The sequence below is a fragment of the Protomyctophum parallelum genome (assembly GCF_964188405.1).
Source record: "Protomyctophum parallelum genome assembly, chromosome: 23".
Lineage (NCBI taxonomy): Eukaryota > Metazoa > Chordata > Actinopteri > Myctophiformes > Myctophidae > Protomyctophum > Protomyctophum parallelum.
This window is the reverse complement of record NC_139715.1, coordinates 19187786-19210824: the sequence shown is the minus strand read 5'-3', so window position 1 is coordinate 19210824 and position 23039 is coordinate 19187786. Positions and strand designations below refer to the sequence as shown.

Below are 23039 nucleotides of genomic sequence, written 5' to 3'. Positions count from 1 at the left end.
TACTGGGCAGGAGCCCCTTCGGTGGACTATTATGCTTTAGCAAGTGAAAACAGCAGACCTACAAGCTCACACAAGCTTACAGATCTGAAAAATCACGAAAACGTAGTGTAAATCTCAGGCATAAATGGCCTAAGTCACCTAGTTGATGCACAAGACTTGTCGACTACCGCAAGCTTGCAATTAATTTCCAATGGGAGCCTCACGGCCCGAAACATACACCTACCATGCAACATTGTTGCATGCCAGACGTACAAGTGTGAGTGAAGCCATGACTTCAGTAGTTAATCAAAACATACATAGATAAAACATAAACCACCCACAATACTGATTGGTGCATAGTACAGTGTCCTATTGGAGCAAGCACAAGGGTGCTCAACAATCCGAAAACACTGCACTAACACCCCAACACAGCATGAAATTAATCCATATATACGGCAAAAGAATCCTCCTCATCTGAGCCCCCCTTGTCCCTGTCCTGCCCCAACATGTGCTGCCCCTCACCCTCAACTTCCCCAATGGGCACAGGCGGTGCCAAAACAAAGTGTTGCCCGACTACCGCCCCCATCATCCGTTTAACCATCACCTGAAGTAGAGGGACGACACAACATGCCAGCAGCAGAAACAACAATAACACCACGCCCAGAATCATCCCAACTCTGGCTAACAGAGCCTTCCATGAAGTAGACAGCAGCCACCCCAGCCAATCAGCAGCCGCTGCCCGATTAGTTTTGCCCACATGTTCAGCCCCAAGTGACTTCAACATTTGAATAGCATGAGATATGTTCCTGCCAGGACCGGTATGCATCGGGATTACTGTACAGCAGTCCGGACCTATCCTCATGCACGCTCCTTGTTCCTCTGCGAAGACCGTATCCAGAAGAAACCTGTTCTGTAAAGTCATTTTGGATGTGGCATGCAGCTGCTCCTTAACAAAATGAAAGGCCGAAATAGTGAAATTGATAAATCGTTGCTGGTTATACCACAAATAATTAATCCAGCGGCCATTTGTTTCTGGATAGAAGACGGGATTGAACTGTAACCCCTCCTCTGCCATAGCTCTATGCTCAGATGGAATGTTCATAGGCCCAAATGGGCCCAATTCCACTGCCTTATCATAAGTGTATAGTAGATCCGGTACACCACCTTCATCATCCACCGTCCTCCTAAACCTAGTTGAGTTCGTACTCAAAACCAGAACTGACAACGGACCGGTGACCATGACAGGTGCGCACACGCCGGTCCAATTAGGTTCTAGAGAATCATGAATTTGCATGTCCTTCCCACAATACCAAAAAATATCTGCTATCGAACGAGTCCCCCCTTGGTAACTGGGTACTGGAAACCCATACCTGAGCACGGTCCCATTCTCCGACCTGCGCGGATGGACGTGTGAGCCCTGACCCAACACTTCCTTGCAGCGTATGGGAAGATCTGTCCTATTCACACAGTTCCTACCCTCTACATAATCTGAACATTGTAAATCAGCTTGATTCGGCCCGGCCACAATACAAAGTGGGAAGACTATATCTTCCGGCACGTTTACTACTGGTGGTACAAATGCATTACCATCCAGAGTAAGCAAATTAAAATCACTACATCTCTTGGATTTATACGGGACACTACCATCAATCTTCTGCGCCATGAATGACAGAATGCATTGAATGTAACATTTCGCTTTCACGGCCGTATGCAGATTCTCAACACACTGGTCAGGTTCGAAAGGTAAAGGTTGGACCCAGGGTGTCCTATTAGCATTATAGCATGTTATACAAGTCTGTTTGGTAACCCGCTCGGCCGAGAATCGCATCCATTCATAAAACAAGTTCTTCTGTCCACGTGCCGTGACCTGCCTATTAGCAGACACGAACGCTTGCAAGGCAGGTTCAACTGCAGGACTGGCAAAGGAACTAGTGAACCCAAAAGAAAAGATACAGATCAAAATTCCCAACATGTTCCACAATCTCCCCATTTGCCCTGAATTATTCTGTCCCATGATCTTCAACTCATGCCCTGCAGTGTTCATTGCGTCTGATGTACTTCCCTCTGTTCCCTGCACCTGAGGACATGAAAACGGCCCTGGTTAATTACTTAATAAACCTAAACTTTAGTAACTTCAGTCTTAATGACGTTGAAGTCTATAGTGGAATGTATGCAGATGCGACCACTAGTTTGCTATTAGTTTGCTATTCGGGAATGGCAAGTGACCAAACCTGACATTGCTTAAATGAGTGGAATACAACAACAAAATATTAGTCTCGCAACAATCAAACTCAGCCATATAATGACTCCTACGTGGACTAAATAACTGCTCCAGTCCACCCGCATGTACCCACTCCCCATAACAGATCCAGCAGTCACTTCCTGCCTTAACGTAGTTACAGTATATATCGACAGTGGTACTGATACATGGTGTGGTGAGTATTTGCAACTGTTGTGTTGAGTGATGTATCTGTCGTGTTGAGTGTTGTACCTGTACGACCAATACTACCTGCAGGTCGTATATCAGCAGGAGTTAACAGCCCCTCTGCTCCTCTACATAACCTAGTTTCTGAACCGGGAAGGTTTGACTCTTTTTCTGACAGGTCTCGCTCCCCGAACTAAGCTTGGCGCTTGGTCTTCGCCTGAATTGCCACCAGTGTGCACTGTGGCTGGTACGTACTGTAGGTCAACGACGTTGTACCTTCCGCAAGGTTCACTACCTGTGACACCGATCCCGGTATCGCGTGAAACCTCCGCATTATCAACACCAGTTTCATCAATGTCATGACCAGCTGCCTCCTCTCGAGGCTGGTTACTGGCTTTATTTTCCTCAATGACCTCACTTGACCCTCGTGGGTCGGTCTCAGTTAATTCACCTTCCTGATTTTCTGAAGGTTTTTCCGCCTCTCCCGTGCCACCGTCCTCTACAGTGTCATCCGCCGGTGCTTTAACACAATGACTAAGGTGATGCCACTTTGGAGAGCCCTCGACTTGAATGGCACTCCCTGCCCTGCGGATCACTGTCCAAGGACCTTGGCGGCGACTCTGATACCATTTGCGTTTAAATACTTTAATGAAAACTCGATCACCGGGTTTTACAGCCCCTTTGTTCTCTTCAACGGCGTCTTCCTCCTCCGCCTTTGCCTGTTTTTGGACGACATAAGAAGATATGCCCTTATGAAGAGTCGACAGATGTTTCACATAAGCCTTCATCCCATCCTCAAGGACGGCCAGGCTTGGGCCTTTTCCACCCATGCGAAAGCAAGGTGATGGCATGACTCTTCCTGTGAGCATTTCATGTGGTGTCAAGCCTACGTCACGCGTTTCGCTCGACCGACATGACAGCAACGCCAAGGGCAATGCCTCAATCCAATTCAACCCTGTGTGTTGGCTAATTTTCAAAATTTTGCCCTTCAGAGTCTGGTTCGTGCGTTCCACGGTAGACTGAGACTTCGGATTATAAATGCATCCGAGACGTTGCTTAATCCCCAACTTTTGTAGGATAGCTCGAACTGCCCGATCAATGAAGTGGCTCCCGTTGTCCGACGAGATCCTTTCAGGAATTCCGAATCTCGGAATCACCTGCTGACACAAGAACTTGGCAACAGACTGCGAATCTTCCCTCCTAGTCGCACAAGCTTCCACCCACCGACTAAATCGACATACCACAACTAGGAGGTATCTTTTCCCTCCAACACGTTGGATCATGTCAGTGTAGTCGATGACCAGATGTGACATAGGACCATGCGGTATAGGAATATGACCCGGGAGCGTAGGCACTGGCTTTCTGATGTTATTCTTCAGACAGATTACGCAGTGTCCTATGACATGATCTATTCTCTCCAAAAAATACGGGGCCCAGAAACCATATTCCTTCGTAATCTTTCTCCGAACTTCGGCCCGGGAAACATGGGCCACCCCGTGCGCTTCTTGAATCAACAAACGCAAAAGAGGGGGCGGGGCCACAATCAGGCCCTCATGATTCCTCCACAAGCCTGTGGAGTCCTTCATTGCACCCCTGACAATCCACAAATCCTTATCCGCCTGACTGGCCTCCTCCTGCATCAAGATGACATCTGCCAGGGAGATCACCTCCTCCAGCTCGACCTCATGTGTGACCAACAGGACCCTACCAGGGCGATTAGCCCCCGCAATTGCCTTCGCTGCCTCATCCGCGGCGTTGTTTCCACGCGTGATGCGTGAAGCATCAGACCGGTGGGCAGCGCACTTTGCAATCGCAATCGCGAGTGGTCCCATCATGGCCATCAACAACTTCATGATCTGTGCATGATGCTGGATCGGCGAGCCATCCGACTTCCTAAAGTCCCTCGCCTTCCAGATTGACCCAAAGATGTGACACACAGAATAGGCATAGGCCGAGTCTGTGTAGATCGTAACACGGCGGCCCGAAGCCATAAGGCAAGCTTCCGTCAAGGCAATTAACTCGGCCAGTTGAGCAGAAGCAGGCTGAGGTATGACCTCCGCCTTTACCACCACAAACTCGGAGCCCTGTGCCTGGACGACTGCATATCCCGCACATAAACCTTCCCCCACCCGATAGCACGACCCATCTGTCCAATACTCCAGCTCAGGGTCGGCTAACGGCAGAGATTGCAAGTCAGACCTCAGTTTTGAATACCTCTCCGCCTCATGAAGGCATTCATGCTCTTCGCCGTCCTCTCCCGTTGGAACCACATCGGCCGGGTTAACCGTAGCACATTTAACCAGAGTGACGTCCTCCTGGTCCAACAGTCTGTGATAATCTCTAATGCGTGAGGCAGTCAGCGTGTATTTGCCAAAGTTCAAGAGATTCCGCAGACTGTGGTGAGTATAGATAGTCACAGGATAACCCATCGTCAGGGCAGACGCCTTCTGGTACATACGATAAACTCCGACCAATGACCTGTAACAGGGCGCAAGACCCAGTTCCACATCGGAGTATGCCACTGAGTAGTACGCTATGGGCTGAGGATTCATCCCACAGCCCGTCTGTTGGGAGAGTACCGCACAGGCATGTTTACCACCAATGGAGGATGCGACGTACAGCATGAAAGGAAGAGTATAGTCAGGCAAGGCCAACGCTGGGGCTCCCTGTAAACGAAGCTTAAGAGTCTCGAAGGACAAATGTCCTTCAGGAGTCCAAGTAAGAGCGCCGCTCAGCTGATCGGTGCCAGTATCTCTGATCATAGCCCTCAAAGCCTCTGTCAGCTTCGTATAGTCTTCAACCCATGCGGATGAAAAACCACAGATCCCAAGAAATTTCATCATGTCCTTCACAGTCAGCGGCTTTGGAGCAGTCTTTATGGCTTCCAAATGTTCATCAGAGACCTGCCGGTGTCCCTGGGTTATAGACTGACCCAAGTACACAACACGCTCTTGACAATACTGAAGCTTAGACTTTGATACTTTATGCCCCCTTGCGGCCAAAATCTGTAACAACTTTATTGAATGCTCGTGACAAAGCGACAAACTTTTTGCGGATAGAAGAATGTCATCGACGTATTGGGTCACTGAAGAGGTAATATACATGCCTATGTCCGCCAGGTCCTCCTTAAGGATCTGATTAAAGAAATGAGGAGAATGTTTTAGGCCCATCGGAATTCTGTTATACTCGTAAAACTGATTTTTAAACGTGAAACCAAACAAGCCCCGACTTTCCTCACTCAAAGGACAGGAGAAGAAAGCTCCACAGAGGTCGATCACGGTGAAAAACCGGGCCTCCGGTGAGATACCGGCCAGGAGCACATGCGGATCCGGGACCTCCGTCGGGAAGTCCGCAACCACCGAATTAACAAGTCGGAGATCGTGCACGAGCCTATAAGAACCATTCGGCTTTTTGACTGGTAACAAAGGAGTGTTCGATTGGGGGTTCTGCGTTATGCGCAAAACCCCTGCCTCCAACAAACCCGCAATCTGAGGTGCAATACCTGCCACAGCCTCAGGCTTAAGCCTGTATTGTTCTCGGAATGGAGGTCGAGTGCCGGGGCGAAGTTTCACCGTAACCGGTTGGGCCGATTTCACAAGCCCAATGTCTGTGCTGCTCTGTGCCCACAAGTGTTGTGGCACTTGTTGAAACATCTCTTCCATCAGGTCCCGAGCGACCGGAAATATGGGCTCGTTTGACAGTCGAATGACTTGTGGCTTCCCTACTCCTCGGGAAGAAACCAAAATCTTCATGAAGCACCGATCTTCACTCACACATATAGCCGGGTTCCCTGCCACTGGAGCGAAGGTATGACCTTCGGCCTCCAGTAACATCGCCCCCAAGTGTTGTTGCTCAAAATCTCCAGCAACAAATAAAGTCACATGAGGCAAGCCATCTTTGATTGTGTATTGTGCAGTGAGGTAGTCATTGCATACTACTTTCAGAGCAGCCCCTTGTGGGCCAAGGATAATACACTCAGCTTCAAGATGGACCTGCTGAGGTTGGCATGTCAACCATACATCAAGATCTGTCGCCTTAGTTGCATTCTTATAATACTGTAATGTACAATGAGCGTGATAATCTGGTGTTTTAGCATCAGACAAGTTTGCAATTATAAACTTTTCCCACTGTCTCGCTGGTTCCAGCAGGTCATGGCTGAGATCACCCAGCCAATAAACCACCGGAATCTCTGTTTCCGATGACACAAGCAACTGGTTACAATAGTCACTTGGCAAGTCCAGTATGCAGCCATCCGGCGTGCACCGTATAACACCGTTTAATTCACATAATGCATCCCGTCCGAGGAGACCGACCGGAGTGCGCTCAGATACAAGTACCGGTATGAGAACGCTTTGTTGTTTATAGCATAATCGTACTGGTTGTGTGACGGGTACGAGCTGTTTAATTCCCTCAAACCCGACTGTCCGCACATATTGTCCAGACCTTGGGAGGTGCATGGCGTCATTGGGGGAAAGGACGGTATAATGAGAGCCCGTATCCACTAATAAGTGGATAAGACGACTGTTTACTGTTACCTGTACAGTGGGTTCTTTGACCAATCCCGACACCACCAGCTCACACCCCCCCGTCAAGCCTTCTGGGCATCGTTATAAACCCCCATGTTCCGGCCCCCTGTGGGGATTGACCGGACCCTGGTTATAGGCAGGTTGCCCCGTCATGGCAGGTCGCTGACACTGTGCTTGAGGTCGACCTGCATGACTTCCCCTCTTAACAAAGGCACCTCTGCCCCCCTGAGGTCCAGCATAACATTCGCGCGCGAAGTGACCTCTTCTGCCACATGTGTAGCAAGAGCCATCCATATACCTGGCGGGGCCAAAAGCAAACCCGGGCTTGCCTCCCCGATTATAATTCCCCCGGCCGGAAGCACCCCTCCCCCATGTTTGCGGGTGATAGGGACCCTCCGGCACGTCAGTCGGTTGTTGATCTGACCAAACAACCGCCTGAGTCTTGTCTTTGACCTTTTTTCCATCTGCAAGTTGCAGCTGGGTAAGTCTTCTCATGCTTTCTACATCACTCAGAAGCAAGTTTTGTTGTTGTTTAGAAAACTCCTCAATAAAGTGTGCTAGGTGGTCAGTATACACGGCACGAGTCATAGACTGCAAACCTACAACTCCCGCCAACTTGTCTCTTACTGGCTTAGGCAGCCCCTGTTGAATCTTGTCTCGCAAGATTGCGTGTTCCATCAAATTGTCCTCTGGGTTTCTGCCGACAATGTCCCGCCATGTTTGATAGGCCCTTGAAATATACATTCTGGGGTTCTCATTCAATGCTAATGTTGGGATAATGATTGCCGACGGATGCATATTTGTGGGAAAGATGTCCTTCAAAGCCTGGCCCAGGCGGCCTTTATAGGCTGAAAAGAATTCTGCGTCATGCACCGCTGAGTTGGCATGACGAGCAAGGCCCGCTCGGTCATATACACGAGCCAAAGACGCTTGTCCGATTTGGGACAAGAGCAAGCGTTTGAAATCCGCCATAGCAGGGTTAATTCCTGTAAAGAGCTCGTCAAGCTTAGATAACCAAGCATGAGCACCCTCAGTAATACCGGGCAACTTAGCCACCCAGCTGTCGAGTTCGCCCTGCGAGACGGGTCTATACTCTAAGACATCACCTCGTATGATCACTGGCATGGCAGGGGTTGCCATTTGAGCCCGGTTACGCAAATCATACTCTTTGCGCCCCATTTCAAGGATAAGGTGTGGGGAAACCGCAGCCGGGGAGGCCACAACCGGAGCCCTGGTACGCAAATCAAACTCTCTGTGTCCTATTTCAGTCTCTAGCTGATCTCTGTCAGCCTGTATCTCCTCGGTCTTCTCTTCAACGACCTCCAATTCAGCCGTTAGTGACCGTTGCTTCTCCTCATTTTCTTCGGCCTCTGCGGCAAGTAACTCCTGTTGAAGTTGACGTCTGACAATACCCATCTGCCGCAGGCTGGCCGTCAGGTTAGTCAAATCACTCGGGAGGTGTTGACAATTAGGGGGCGTCGCACTCACTGATTGACGCTGAGGCCGGCTAGTCCCATCACTACCCGCAACCTCACAGCCGTCTGCCACGCCCAACGCCATCGAGCGCGTAAGTTTACCTCTTTCCTCTGCCTGTGCCAAAATGCTTTTTATTCTATTGTCATATCCACCTACGGCCTCGTTCCCAACCATGCTATTACACATGTCTATGGGTGTAAGATATGACTTCCCCGCTGTGGACAAATCTGGGTGTGTCTCCACAGTCGTAGTGGCCTGTCCTGTTTGTACAACCTGGTTATCATCGTCTCTCGTCTCATACTTGCCCGCCGTGGTAATGACTGGATAGAGTCCATTAGACACAGTTGATTTATATGGAGGCGGCAGTGTATGCGAGAACAGCCCTTCTTTACGAATGCTTGGTGCCTTGTTTGCTGACACCCGAATCATTCTAGCAGCTTTCTCGAAGGCCTTGAGAACCGTAGCCTCCTCCGCACGTTTTCTCACTCGCTTTTTACCTGTCTGACTAGATTTATATGTGTCAACCATAATCTTCAAAGTTCCAATCACATCTAAGTCGAAGGTCCCTTCCACAGGCCAAGGACGTTCGATTTTTGGCCACCTCCTGTTCCATTTTTTGGACATTTTGGCTATACCTGGTAATCGAACAAATCGCTTAGCGACCGTTTCAACGGGAGTAAGACTTGTCATGTCGGAGAAGTCTGCTTGACCTGAAATGATGTACGAGGTGTATGCAGCTGTATAATTTATTAGACTGTAGACCTACTACCTAGGGCCTGGAAAGTCCGTCTATGTAATCTGCCTAACCCGATACTAAACTAAGTCAAAGTAGCCTGCCCACTCACTCCCAGCGACTGGTTTTTTACTCACTCGACTTCCCGGCTGTACGGCTGTACGCATCCGTACACATCCGAGATGGCCGTGTACAATGTGTCACAGGTATTGACCTGTGGCAAAAAGACGCGTGTCCCGGAGGAACTACTCACGCAGGAGACCCCTCTTATCGCCAACGGGAGACCAAAATAATAAACTAACTTCCCCTGCACCACGTTCAGTCCAGGCCCCAAAAAACAACCTCAGTCTCACAGTCGAGGTACGACTACACACACAAGGCACATCAAAACAGTCAAAACGACCAATGTCATAAATGTATACTCATATCGAAGTTTATGAAGGTGTAATAATACCGGAATATTTAAATGTATCAAGACTAGATATCGCTGGGCTGTTGACACTGTGGCAATGTCAAAGGTAACCCAAAACTTGATAATACTCAATCCGAGTATCTGTTTATCCAATTTTAACCGTTTAGCATCAATAATTAATTAGAAAAATGGGATTTACAACTTTTTGCGTGAACAGCTAAGAAAGAGTTAATTCAAAATGAACAGCTATTAATTATTTTTATTTCATTCAATTTGCATCACATGTAAATCGTTGAACTGACCAATTAAGTACACATGTATCCACCATTAAAATGCCTGGGTACAATTTAAAATACTTGAATTTAATACAACTGCCACCACCTTTATTATAAGGCAACAACCCACCCAGCACCACCCCTTTGCTGAGAATACTGCTGACGTTCCTGCAAATACTGCTGTATTGTGAAAAATCAACCACTGAACCTCATTTACAATGTGTATATGAATCAAATATTGTTCTCAGTTTCACATCAACACATGTTCAGTCCACCTGGGTGTCTGAAGAGCAGGTTCTTTGTTCAGCGTGAGGCCAGTGCAGTAGACAGCGGGGTGATGTCAGCGTGTTTGAATGCCCAGGGGTTGCGGTCTCCAAAGGTGGAATGTGTGGTCCTCTAGGCTTCTCGCCGGTCCTATACCTCAGACACACAGAGCATACAATTGTAGATTAGTGCCTGGTATTGTCTATATGTCACACTATAATCATTCAAAGTTGGTCTGTCTTTATTACACCCAGGACAACCCATGCATTACAATGGTCACACAGTGTTTTGTGTTCACTTCAAGGGAAAAACGTCCATTCATTGTGATGGCTCATAGGTTATTTAAAAACGTCCAAGATTGGCTCATATTTCATTGTAAAATTTTAAGAATCTCACAATGTTGGGCATGTGTTCCTATGCTTAATGCACCCCAAAACCACAACATCGCAAAATCACACAACCACTCGGTAATTACCCAATCTGCAGTGCAGCCGTAGGAAGCTCTCTCCTTCCTCCCCTCCTTTTTTTTATTTATAACGGTAATTACATTTAGCAAGCAATCGAACCATTAGAAACCCAGAGAAATAGCAGACATACAAGTCCACAGCACATCAAATTGAGTTGTACTGCGACCCTGTAAATCTGCCACTCCCGAAATGTTTCCTGTTTCTTTTTTTTTTTTTTTTTTTTTTTTTTTTCTTCTCTTATTTCCCTTTTAATATATGTTAGTCACACAGCCAGACCCTGGGGCAGCAAAGGGACAAAGGCCCCTATTCACACACAAACGCCTGGCTGTGGGCGCAGGACACAATAATAATAAAATAAATAAATAAACAGGTCCTGTGAATCATACACACTTAAAAATCCAAAATCCTGGGATATTTCCATGACCACCATGCTGGGTTAATTTCGTTCAGCCATTATAGTCAATTATAATCACTACATTGAGTTAAATTAACAACACATGAGTTGAATTGATTCAACTCAGCACACGGGCTAATGTTGCCCTGGAGAGGGAAGCCTGGAGCGCTCTTGTGGAGCCGTTGCCCCCGCGACCCGACTACGGATAAGCGGTTGAAGATGGATGGATGGATGGGACATGGGCTAAGATAACCCAGCATGTGTGAGGTCCCAAACTAAACCAGGGGCAGGGTTAAATTCGGGTCATTCACCCCTTTAGTTTAAAAACCCAGTATTTTAAGTGTGTATGGAATCACGTACAGGTCTATCCCCCCAATAACTATTTACAGAGATCTCATTCACCAGAGTTTAATGCCAATAGGGCATGAACACACATAATAGTGTGCATACATAATAGCTACTATTAGCAATATCATTAACACCACTATTATCACTCGCAAGACAATATAACAATATAACGTTGGCCAACCATTTCCACCATTGCCTACAGCGCGTCATTAACACACGATCAAAATATGATCTCATTCGTCCAATATGAACCACCCATTTTAGAGTTGTCCTAACACAGCGCGCGCACAACCCAATAAGTTACAAAATACGTTCAATATGAACACCAATAGGACACCCTCTTTCCCCGTCACAAAAACCTTAAACTGTCCCTAGCAAAATGTCCCTTTTCACTACGGGCTACCCAGGGCGGTAGTCCGTCACAATGAATTTGAACTTTTATGGCCAAACGCCCCACACATCGCAAATCAAGGACAGAGCGTGCACGATTACCATGCCGCTTTTTATCACTATACATACACCCAAAGCTTCCACTTAACATCACTCCTATAGGCCTCGTCACAAAATGCAGAAAGGGAATGGCACATAGCATACAGACCTCCTCTGTGCAGCGTGCGTGAGGATCAATCCATCATTAGTTGATCAAGCCGATGACAGAATCTCATCACAGCAACAGCCTGGAGGCGTCTGGTCTGGACACGGGGGCCACTTCTAGCTTCAACTGATGCCTCTGATGAAAATCTTCAGCTGACGCAAAAGTCTACCCGTCGGTCAAACGGCCCGCTCCCGCGACGCGCTGGCAATTCGGCACAGCCGACGTGATGCGTCAATCCCCCTCCGCAGACGTGAACTGGCTAAGCTCGCCACTTTGTAGAATCGTTTGTAAAGTAGAAGGAAGTTCCAGGATGCGTTGTATATTACTCAGCAAGAATCTTTATTAGTTGCTAAGGAGTCGCATTTAGAGTTCAGTAAAAAGTAACAGAGTATGGACAGCATGAGATGACAATTCCAAAGTATCCAAAGTTACAGCTCTCAGTTTGACTCCAGACACGGCTCTCAGTATGACTCTCAGTATGAACCCAGATACGACTCCAGATCGTTGAAAGCATTGTCATTATATAGTTGTGTGCATGTGTGTGTGCGTGCATGTGTGTGCATGTGTATGCGTGTGTGTGCGTGCATGTGTATGCGTGTGTGTGTATGTGTGTGTGTATGTGTGTGTGTGTGTGTGGGTGTGTGTGTGTGGGTGTGTGTGTATGTGTGTGTGTGTGTGGGTGAGGGTGTGTGTGTGTGTGTGTGTGTGTGTGTGTGTGTGGGTGTGTGTGTGTGTGTGTGTGTGTGTGTGTGTGTGTGTGTGTGTGTGTGTGTGTGTGTATGTATGTGTGTGTATGTGTGTGTATGTGTGTGTGCAATTAGTCCAACATACTGGCATCACTATGGTTAGTTGAGTTTATAACAATGTGTACCAACCGAGTAGCCAAGATGACAACATACTGTATGAGGTGCCATTGATCTAATATAGTTCTACTGTAGGCTATGACTGTAAGTAACCACTGAGTGGTGCACTAACGCAAGAATACACACACACACACACACACACACACACACACACACACACACACACACACACACACACACACACACACACACACACACACACACACAGAAATATAGGCTTGCCTTGTAAGTGTCGTGTCATACACAATTTGGGTGATGGGAGCCTGATCAACTGGGGCTATTACAGTATTACAAATTCACAATGCCACTGTTGAACACGTCAGTAGGTACAGATCAACAATCTGTCACAGCCTCATGCCTGAGTTGTACTTGGTTGTGCGTCGTGTCGTGCAAACCAAGTATAAATCACCCTTTAGAGAATCTGGCCATTTACAGTGATTCAATACTGCATTGGTCATTTACAGTGATTCAATACTGCATTGGTCATTTACAGTGATTCAATACTGCATTGGTCATTTACAGTGATTCAATACTAGGCTACTTTGGTCTTTTACAGTGATTCTAGCCTGGCACAGCCAGACTTCATCCTCCCCTATTGAATATGCATATGCCCCGAGCAGCACAGTAGTATATCGCAATATATAGTATCGCAATGCAAGGCTAATTCAATACTACATTGGTCATTTACAGTGATTCATATACATTGGTCATTTACGGTGATTCAACATTTCAACCTGGCATCCATTATTTGGCCAATATCAGATCTACAACATGTTAGTTACTTTTATGTGGCAGTATTGTACAACAAAGTATCAAAAATAGGGCTTAAGTGGATAAGCAAATGAGATTTTTTTCATCCTGAGAAGAGTCATTACGCCAAATTCCAACTCCCATCTTGTAAGCACCCACAAGTAGACAAGCTTGGGGTCCAAACCCATAATTTAGCCAATCGTGCAGTGCACTCATCTTTGGTTCAAACTCACCAACTCAACCCGCAGGTGCCAGCTGGCAGAGGTTGATTCAGCCATATCCGAGCCACAGCACCAATAAAAAGCCCCGTTTTCTGGCAGTCACCGGTTTGGTCATTTTTACGCAGCAGGAGCTGCGACCGCATCGCATAGCTCCATCAATCGTGTTGAGTGCATAGTGGGTTGGCAGGCATGCTGAGTAAGCCACGTTCAGCTTGATTTAATTGGGTAACATAAAAATGAGCCAAATTATACAGTATCCAGTCTCTTTGTTGTTTTTTTGTGGTGTGTACAGTAAGACTTGGTCAATGACAAACAAGTACATAGTTCTGAACTGCGTGTACATCTTGCTTGTTGAGGTCATCTTTTGGGTTGGGATTTAATTGAGTAAAATAAAAATGGGGATAATTGTACAGTATCCAGTCATATTGTTGTTTTTTTGTGGTGTGTACAATAATACACACATTGATATGACTTGTTCAGTGGCAAACAAGTGGTAAATATTTCTGAACTGCATATTACTTTTGGGTTGGGCCTGGCAAGAGACAGTGTAATTATAAATACCTACTATGTCTGAAGTACCTCTAACCCTAACTAGTCTGTATAAGGAACATTTTGAGCAACAACATACTTAGTGATTTTGGTCACATTTCTTTCACCCCTGAAATGCAGGACCCATGCACTTAAATATAAAAAAGTAATCTCAGTAAATCTACAAAATCCTAGAAAAGACTGGGAGATACAAGATAGTTACCAATGTAACTATCATACATTAGATAAAAATTATTTAACATTGAAATGTTACAAATGGATTCAGAACATTGATCATTTATAATCGTATAATGTGTTCCAGACAATGTAAGTAGGTACATCTTGTAATTTTCAATTGAGAACACATTACACTGTGGCTTTCAAAACAGAATTTTCAGCGCGATTTGCATGAGCAAATAAACCATGCAAGTAAGTACTTTCCTGATTTGCACATGCATCCCTTGTTGCTAGGTAGCAAACAAACACATGCGCATGCACGCACACACACACACACACACACACACACACACACACACACACACACACACACACACACACGCGCACGGACACACACACACACACACACACACACACACAAACACACACACACACACACACGTTTTTCCATTTGGGACTTGTGATGTGAACATTTCCATGTAGGATTTATGTACTGTAATTCGGTAAACATTTCCATTCAGATGTTGCTAACATTAGCTGAAGGGGATTCTCAACCAGCTGTGTGTGCTGCTGGATTAAACCTCATTGTGATTTCTTTCCAAATTCCTATGATCCCCTTCTTAAGCAATATGAAGTTCAAACAAATGCCCTTGAAAACGAACTGACCGTGTCCTTTGTGTGACATTGCTAGACCATAAAATGATTGTGGAGATTTCCTAAAATCCCCTCATGAGCACACAACATGTGTAACATAGTGGTGTGGTGCCCTTTGTTCAGGATTCACAACACATGGTTTCAGAAATAAACAAATATACAATAATGTGGCTGTTTGGGTGCCCTTGCATGAGAGAGCTCTGCGTATTAAAGTGTATGACTCGGGTTTTATACGGGGCCATAAATCTGATGATGAATTGCTTTTCCACAGACCCCCATCCCTCTCTCTCTCGCCCCTGGTTATCCAATCAGTGGGCCAAGCAAAGGAAACTTTAATTAACTTTAATCAAGACCAAAAGCAAAACCATGCACTCGCTCGTTGTCAAGGTTTGAGAAGTGAGCAGAGAACATCAGGGGTGCTTTCCAATGAGCCACTGCATGGTTTCGGCATGGTCAGTCTCTCGCCTGCTTCTGTGATCTGTGCCATTCTGACCTGAGATCAGATTCTAACGCACAGAAGAATGGTCAGAGTCTCTTTTTCAAGTGGGAACTGGCCAATAGGCAACTTCAATACCCAAACTTCAAAGCTACATCGTACATGTAAATTACAGAACAGCCAGTAATACATCCATGATACCTCATAAAGTAAATCTCCAAAGTAATACTCTTTTAAGTCAGATGAGAAGTACAACATTAACAACAATAATAAATATGGAAGCCTATACCAAGGCTACTACACATCCGTACATGGGCAGATATGACTCTTGAAACTACTCAAAAAGAAACTTTCGAGGCCAATTTTAGTCTGGACTGCACAAAATGTTAGTTTTAAAATGTATAAAATGTGTAGCTAGCAGTACAATTACACTGTTACTATGGGTAATGGGTTGATATTATTATGAATGGTTATCATGAAATAACAGATGCGGTTGTAGACCAAAGACTATGTAAGGCTTGGCAGTGTAAAAGGGAAGCTATTTAATGCAAAGCTTGGACATTAACATATACTTGAATTAACCTTACAATTGTAATCTTAAATCAAAATGTGACATTTCTTGAAAGGTCTTTTGGACTGCGCCAAAATATCAACGTGGTGTGTCAAAAGGTGGCATTTCTTGAAACGTCTTTTGGACTGAGCCAAAATATCAATGTACTGTGGTGCACATTAGCGTGCAAGGTGCATGACACTGCTAGATTAGGACTGAGGGTGACAAGAGGGTACACGTTTTATGTTTAGTGAAGACTTTCTAAGCAGTGGTTTAGCTTTGAATCAATACTCCATGCCCTAGGTAGTTTTAACTGAGTCGATCAATCAGATTCTGACATCCTCCACTCCCATCATCTAATATTAATATGCCATAAATGTTAAAGTAAGACATTTGAATTTAAGCTATGCTTTGTTGTACGATGAATAGCGAAAATAGTCCATCAGCTTGCAGATCTGCTATTTAAAATAATAATAATAATAACGTAAGATTTTAGATATATTTTTTAATCTTTCTGTGAAAAGTATTGAAACGTTTCTAAACGTTTTGACATTTTTTGAAACCTTGCCCAAAATAGGGAAGGCAGTCAATGTGGTTAAAGCGTAAAAGCACTGCTGACTGGGTTTTGGAGCCCAATGTGATGATCCGATGCTGCTCACTGTACAAAACTCTCTCTGTATACTGTTTACTTGTAACCTACAGTGCATCAATGATTCCCATACCTCTCTATATCAATGTGGAGTTTATCCAGAGTCTGTGTTTACTTTACAATTCCATGGGGGGCAATTTAAGTAACTGACCTTGGTGGGGATTACACTGCACACATGGTCAGACACTGCGGCCTGCTAGGCCTATTAGCTGGTGGCCATCCCCAGACACTGAGCAAATCCCAGCCCCAAAACGCCCAAGTCTTCTCCACCTCTCCGTTTCCATCCATGGTTTCATGAAATGACATATGAGGTTCTGTGTGCAAACACCCCTCCGGGCATCATCCTATACCTCACCCCCCTAAGACACAGGGCGGCTTCAAATATAGCGTTTTTTCCCCCCTCCGACCCCAAGTCCAGCTAAGGTGCCGATTGTGAATGGGGCCAAATAGTATTAAATCAGGGGCCACCCACAAAACAAAATAATCTGCATTTATATCTATACTATTCCGTCTCGGCTGCAGTGTAAGGTTACACATTCCGTTTCTATTTCTGCACTCTTGGATAAACAGCGATTAGCCCACCGCACTGGACGGGGTTAATAGGCGCTTGTTTGGCCAGGAGGCGCGACACCTCAAGTCTTGGCCTCGCTGATCGATAGGAAACATTGCAGCATACGTTGCACAGTAACATTACTGTACATTGGCGTTTATGTCCCGTCGCAGCTGGAGACTTTTAATTGAGTGTCAATGGACATGACAGCCATGCTAGGGAGGTGTTTCCACGCAAGGACATAGTGCTTTTGTTTGTTTGTTTGTTTATTCGTGCATTCTGGGACTTGGGGAAGGGCCTCACTGATAAACACAAACAGGATTGCAATGTCTTCCAGCCAGGAAAAAAAGTCTGCATCACTGCCTCTTTTCTCTGTTGCACCGAGTCCTCACTGCCTTCCTTTCAGGTGAAACATGATCTTTCATAAGCAACAACTTAGCTATTAATTATATTAAATCAGAGCTTGGCTCTGTAGCAATGTCAAAGCAGTTATGTGTATGTATTAACGGTACCCAATGGCCTCCAAGAGTCCTCTCAGGGGCCAACAGTGTCTCAAGGCCTCATTTTTCATAAGTAATAATTTAGGCAATTAAATCAGGACTCCACTCTACAATGTCAAAGAAGTTATGTACGTTTATAATTATAATGTCCCCAGTGCCTCCCTAGAGGCCTCCTACAGTACACATGATTTTGGACTCATCAAGTCTGACTCTAGCTTCATTGAGTCAGTTTACTAAAGTCACAATATAACTAGGCTAGCCTAGTTGACATTTAACTTCTATTTGATTCTAGAGTATTTCTTGAGACATGACTTGTTGGACTTGCACTTTGCTTACTTGAAAACTGCAAGAAAATATATTGTAAAAATGCCACTGTTGCATGCATTGCTAATATTTTAGGATGTATAACATTTTACTGCACTGGACACAGTGGACAGTTGTGTTTTGTTGTACAGTAATAACTTGACTTTTCAACTTGAGACTATATGACACTTGACGTGGCTTGTCTTCTTGAAACATTTGCCTCAAGACTTGAATTGATTGTGAAAACAACTGTAGCCAGTCGAACAACACACTAAACAAGAGAGATAATCGGACATCATTCATCATACAAAACCGTGACTTGGTGGCATTTGTGCAGCCAGTCACACAGTGTGCACAATAGACGACAAGAGATGTGGAGTTGGCCTGGGCCGTGGCTCAGCGGTCCAGGCACCTTGGCTGGTAATCCAGTCTGGCAGTGTGCCGTGGGTTCGACTCCCTATCCCGACGGCCTTTACGGCATGTCAGACCCCCCCATCTCTCTCCCCATTTCCTGTCATAAAAAATATCAAATAAAAGCCACAAAAAAAAAGAAGAGATGTGGAGTTTCGGGACACGTATTATCTATCTATAAATGCACCACATCTGTCCCTCTGTCTATGTGTACGGCTGTAATGCACGTAACTCGAGAACCGTTCGTCCCATCGACACACTTGTTCCACACCCCCACAGCCCACAGGGAGTGCAGTGCCGGTGTCGAGTCGGTCGAACCCACGGTTGTCCAGAACCGCCACAAAAGGCCTCGATCTGGATAGGGCCCCTACCCAGGGTCCGTATGGAGCTGGCCTGTTCTGACATCACAACACTCCATATTTGGGCATGCCTGACACAGAACTCCATAAGCTGACCTGTTCTGATATCACAACACTCCATATTTGCTTTGGGCATGCCTGACACAGAACTCCATATATAGGAATAGAGAGACAGATACAGAAATCTCATAAAAGGGACACAGACAGATGGGTGGAACGGATACTCTGACACTGGTACAACGGGACATAGAACGACACAGACAGATGGGTGGAACGGATACTCTGACACTGGTACAACGGGACATAGAACGACACAGACAGATGGGTGGAACGGATACTCTGACACTGGTACAACGGGACACAGACAGATGGGTGGAACGGATACTCTGACACTGGTACAACGGGACATAGAACGACACAGACAGATGGGTGGAACGGATACTCTGACACTGGTACAACGGGACATAATGAACGGATACTCTGACACTGGTACAACGGGACATAATGAACGGATACTCTGACACTGGTACAACGGGACATAGAACTCCATATAATAGGAGTAAAAGGACACAGAGAAACAAATACAGAAATCTCCATATTGACATGGGTACAATGGGTATTGCATGTCGCATGGATCTCCGACTTCCATCGTTACAAGAACTCCATATATGGGCCCGGCATAAACCTATAAAACGGACACATACAATAACTGGGGCATTCATTTCCAACTTGCATCGTTCCAAGTAGGCCAGTGCCCGGGCACCACTCTAGTTGGAACTGAGGAGTCATGGCTCTGATGTGCAAATTTGAATCTGGCTGTTCGTAGGACCCAGCAGACCTCGTAGACCCCCCGAGCTTCACCTGTTCGCATGCACACTTCTCTTTGCTTTAGTTTTTTTTTTTTTTTTTTTTTTTTTTACCTGGGACTGCCTTTCTTTCCATCGCTCAATGATTTGACCCAAAAAAGCCTTCACGATATGCCGACGATGGTGATCTCGTACGCGTGCTGCGGCTTGCTGATCTCGCTGATCGCGGGCGCTTGTTCTTCCCTGGCCGCCGCCGAGATGGTGTTCCGCTGCCCGGGCTGCACCGCGGAGCGCCAGGCGCTCTGCCCGAAGCCCGCCGAGGGGACCTGTGCGGAGATCGTGCGCGAGCCGGGCTGCGGGTGCTGTCCGGTGTGCGCCCGGCGAGAGGGCGAGCTGTGCGGCGTGTACACCCCGCGATGCTCCAGCGGTCTGCGGTGCTACCCAAAGCCCGACTCCGACCTTCCCCTGGAGCAACTGGTGCAGGGACAGGGGCTGTGCGGACACAAAGTGGACACCGAGCCCGCCACTTGGAGCCTGGAGCACCGGGAAGCCACCAGCGGTCAGTTTACCGTAAAAACCCCTTCCTTTGATCAATTTTTAATGAGACTGTCTAGACTATAACCGTCAGTGGCTTGCACAGTTGCACTTAGTTCCTGAGAGTTGCCAATGCATGCAGCTGTCAGAGAAGACTGCAAATATGATCCGCTAAATTAAATTCGTTTGACCTTTAGCTTTTAGACAACCAGCGAACAACAAGTTACAGGCAGCCTTTGTCCACTTCTAGTTCTATTATGTAGGCCCAGCACTGCAGTAGGATTTATGGGCTAAGCTCAAGCTGTACAAGAGACAACAGGAGAGTAGTAGTAGGTAGTCCTAATGAATGAATACATTAATTGAACTATTACCAGGTCCAACATGTTTTCTTTAAATTGGGATCAAACATTGCATTTATTCTTGGGCACAGCCTAATTTTGCAGAATGAGATCTATCCCTTTTAACTAATGTCTAATGTAACTATAATAATGTATATCTAGACCTAATATGATCTAAATGTGCCTTCTGCCTTAACATCAGCTTTGATTAGGCCACTTATGATTTATGAAAGGAATACTCTCAAATAATGTTCTGCACAACACTGTAACAACATTACAATGTTGTAAGGGGAGTTTATTATTATAATATAGCCTCGCGGCTAGCAGCCTGGAAATTCCCCAAATGTTGTAGTTGTTGGGCACTACACAAAAACAATATTAATGTTGAAGATTTCTCAGGGGGAGAATAGAACAGAGGGCAAGACAGAGAGAGAGGGGGGAATGCTGCATTGATTGGAAACGTGGACTTTAGGCTTTGACCGGGAGGTACTGTAAACTGGTGTGGGTGGTTATGTTTACATGCAAGGCTGCAACCATTATCTAATTCAAACCAAGGGAAGTTGCTTTAGAATAATTGTTTGGCTGCCCGTCCACTAGAATAAAATATAAATCACCACCAGTTTGGAGCTTTAACCACATGAGCCATGCAGTGTCCCTATTCCTGCCATGCCATAGGCAAATATTCTGCAAAAATAGGGGGTGCATACTTAGTTTAGACTAGTCATTGGTTAGACATGGGTTAAGGTTAGGTTTAGGTGTGCTGCCCCGTGGGAGGTTAGGTTTAGGGTGAGGGTTTGAGATAGGTTGTAGTTGTAGGACTAATGACTGGTCTAACCAATGACTATTCTAAACCAAAAACTGTCTAAACTAAGTAGGCCTACTGCAAAATAGCACACGCTCCAGGAGCTTATAGATACAGGATACAGCTATTTCTAGCAAAGAAGAATGACAGTATATGGTTTAAGTGATTAATTCACACATGGGCCAGAAAAAGTGCCACATTAGTTTGTTTGTGTGAGGTCAGTCTAAATAAAAAAATAATATATAATTATGTTCTCCATTAATTGAATGTAGGCTGCATGCCTATTCATTGCTTGATCATGATCAGGGTGCAGGGATTTGTCATGTCTCTGATCTTTGTATTCATTAGGGTTTGCTTGTACAGTAATTTAGTAGCCTACTCACTTGAACCCCAGTATCCTGATTCTGGGCCTGTCATAATAGGCATACATTCAGCCAAAGTAGGTGAACATTTGGCAAAAAAAAGAAGCTTACAGGTCTTAGCTTGTAAATCAGCTATTTTCGTCAAAGAGAACAGAGAGAAAAGGAGGGTGCCAACGATAGACCCCTGGGGGACCTTGCCGTCCAGCTGAATTATATAGGGCTTAAGTGATTAACAACTGTACTGTACTGTACTTGTAAGTGTCCCTCTCCCTCTGGGCGAGTGCATCAGCTAAAACACCGTAGAAAGTTCAGCGTATAAACTGTGCTGTCCAAGTGACAGATCTTTAGGCAGTGATTATTGTAAAGTTAAACACATTTGCAGAGTTAGCAGTGCACATGCATTCTTTGTCAGAGTTCTACCTCTCAACATTGACACGTGTTCGGGTCGGACTCTGCAGTGGAAATGAGCCACGCACGACTCCTATATCACAGATTAATTCATGCAGGGTCTTGATACATGGGATGTCGATTAAGTCATTTCTAATGAATATTTCGATGTCTCTGAGGTTTTCCTCTGCAATAATAAAGTACACAATAAAGCACCTAGTACCTACCTACCTACCTACTGTGTACACTAGTACATACCCTACCTACAGTACTAAGTTCGTTTTAAATGTATGCTTACCGGTACATATTTATCCTGGTCTGTTGTGCTTTATTATGAATACATATCAAGAAGAGACACCATGTGTGATGATCTGAATTAAACAAGGATCTATTCGAATAAAGCAGCACTAATTCAGGCTGAAGCAAATATGAGTATGTCTGCAAACTTGTTTTGATGAGTGGGGCATTCCAAAGCCTAGGGGTCTTCACAGTAAAGATCAAGTCACCTTTGACCCTATAGATTTCTGGCTGGCTGCACGGGCCCTGCCTGAAGTAGCTAAAAGCTAAAAACAACCTGTTAAGATCTAGTTAAAATCAACTGAAATACCAACTCAAGTGGCGGGAAGATATGCTATAGGCCGGGGTCAGTGTTTCAGACTGTCTTTTAATATACAACAAAGCTTTGTGTATTCCGTGCAAGCTGGAGAAAATACTTTTGACAGCTGAGGTTGTATGGTAGCAATGTACAGATGAGTTCAGAATCAAATCCCTTTTTTTATTTGTCAAAATTCAAGAACCCCCTCCCCCCCACCTGCCCCTGAACCGAAAAGAACTTGTGTGCCATCTGCTCCCTGAAATAACACTGTTAGCTTACCAGAGACATTCAGCCGTACCTGCGGGGCCATCCAGACGAAGCCCACGGGACTGAAATAGCTACAGATAATCCCTCCCCTCCCGGCTTTACC

At 45.6% G+C, this 23039-nt stretch overlaps 2 protein-coding genes across 2 annotated transcripts in view; one reads left to right on the top strand and one right to left on the bottom strand.

The window, feature by feature from the left end:
* stk11ip (serine/threonine kinase 11 interacting protein) overlaps positions 1-19895 on the bottom strand; it is a 74589-nt gene extending 54694 nt beyond the window's left edge. The window contains exon 1 of the mRNA XM_083758867.1: positions 19766-19895. The gene's annotated coding sequence lies outside the window, so the exon portion shown is untranslated. The remainder of the gene's footprint in view (positions 1-19765) is intronic.
* Positions 19659-23039, top strand: part of igfbp2a (insulin-like growth factor binding protein 2a) — a 29000-nt gene continuing 25619 nt past the window's right edge. Inside the window, exon 1 of the mRNA XM_083758882.1 lies at positions 19659-20210. Coding sequence (XP_083615008.1) covers positions 19715-20210 — 496 coding nt within the window. The 5' untranslated portion in view covers positions 19659-19714. The remainder of the gene's footprint in view (positions 20211-23039) is intronic.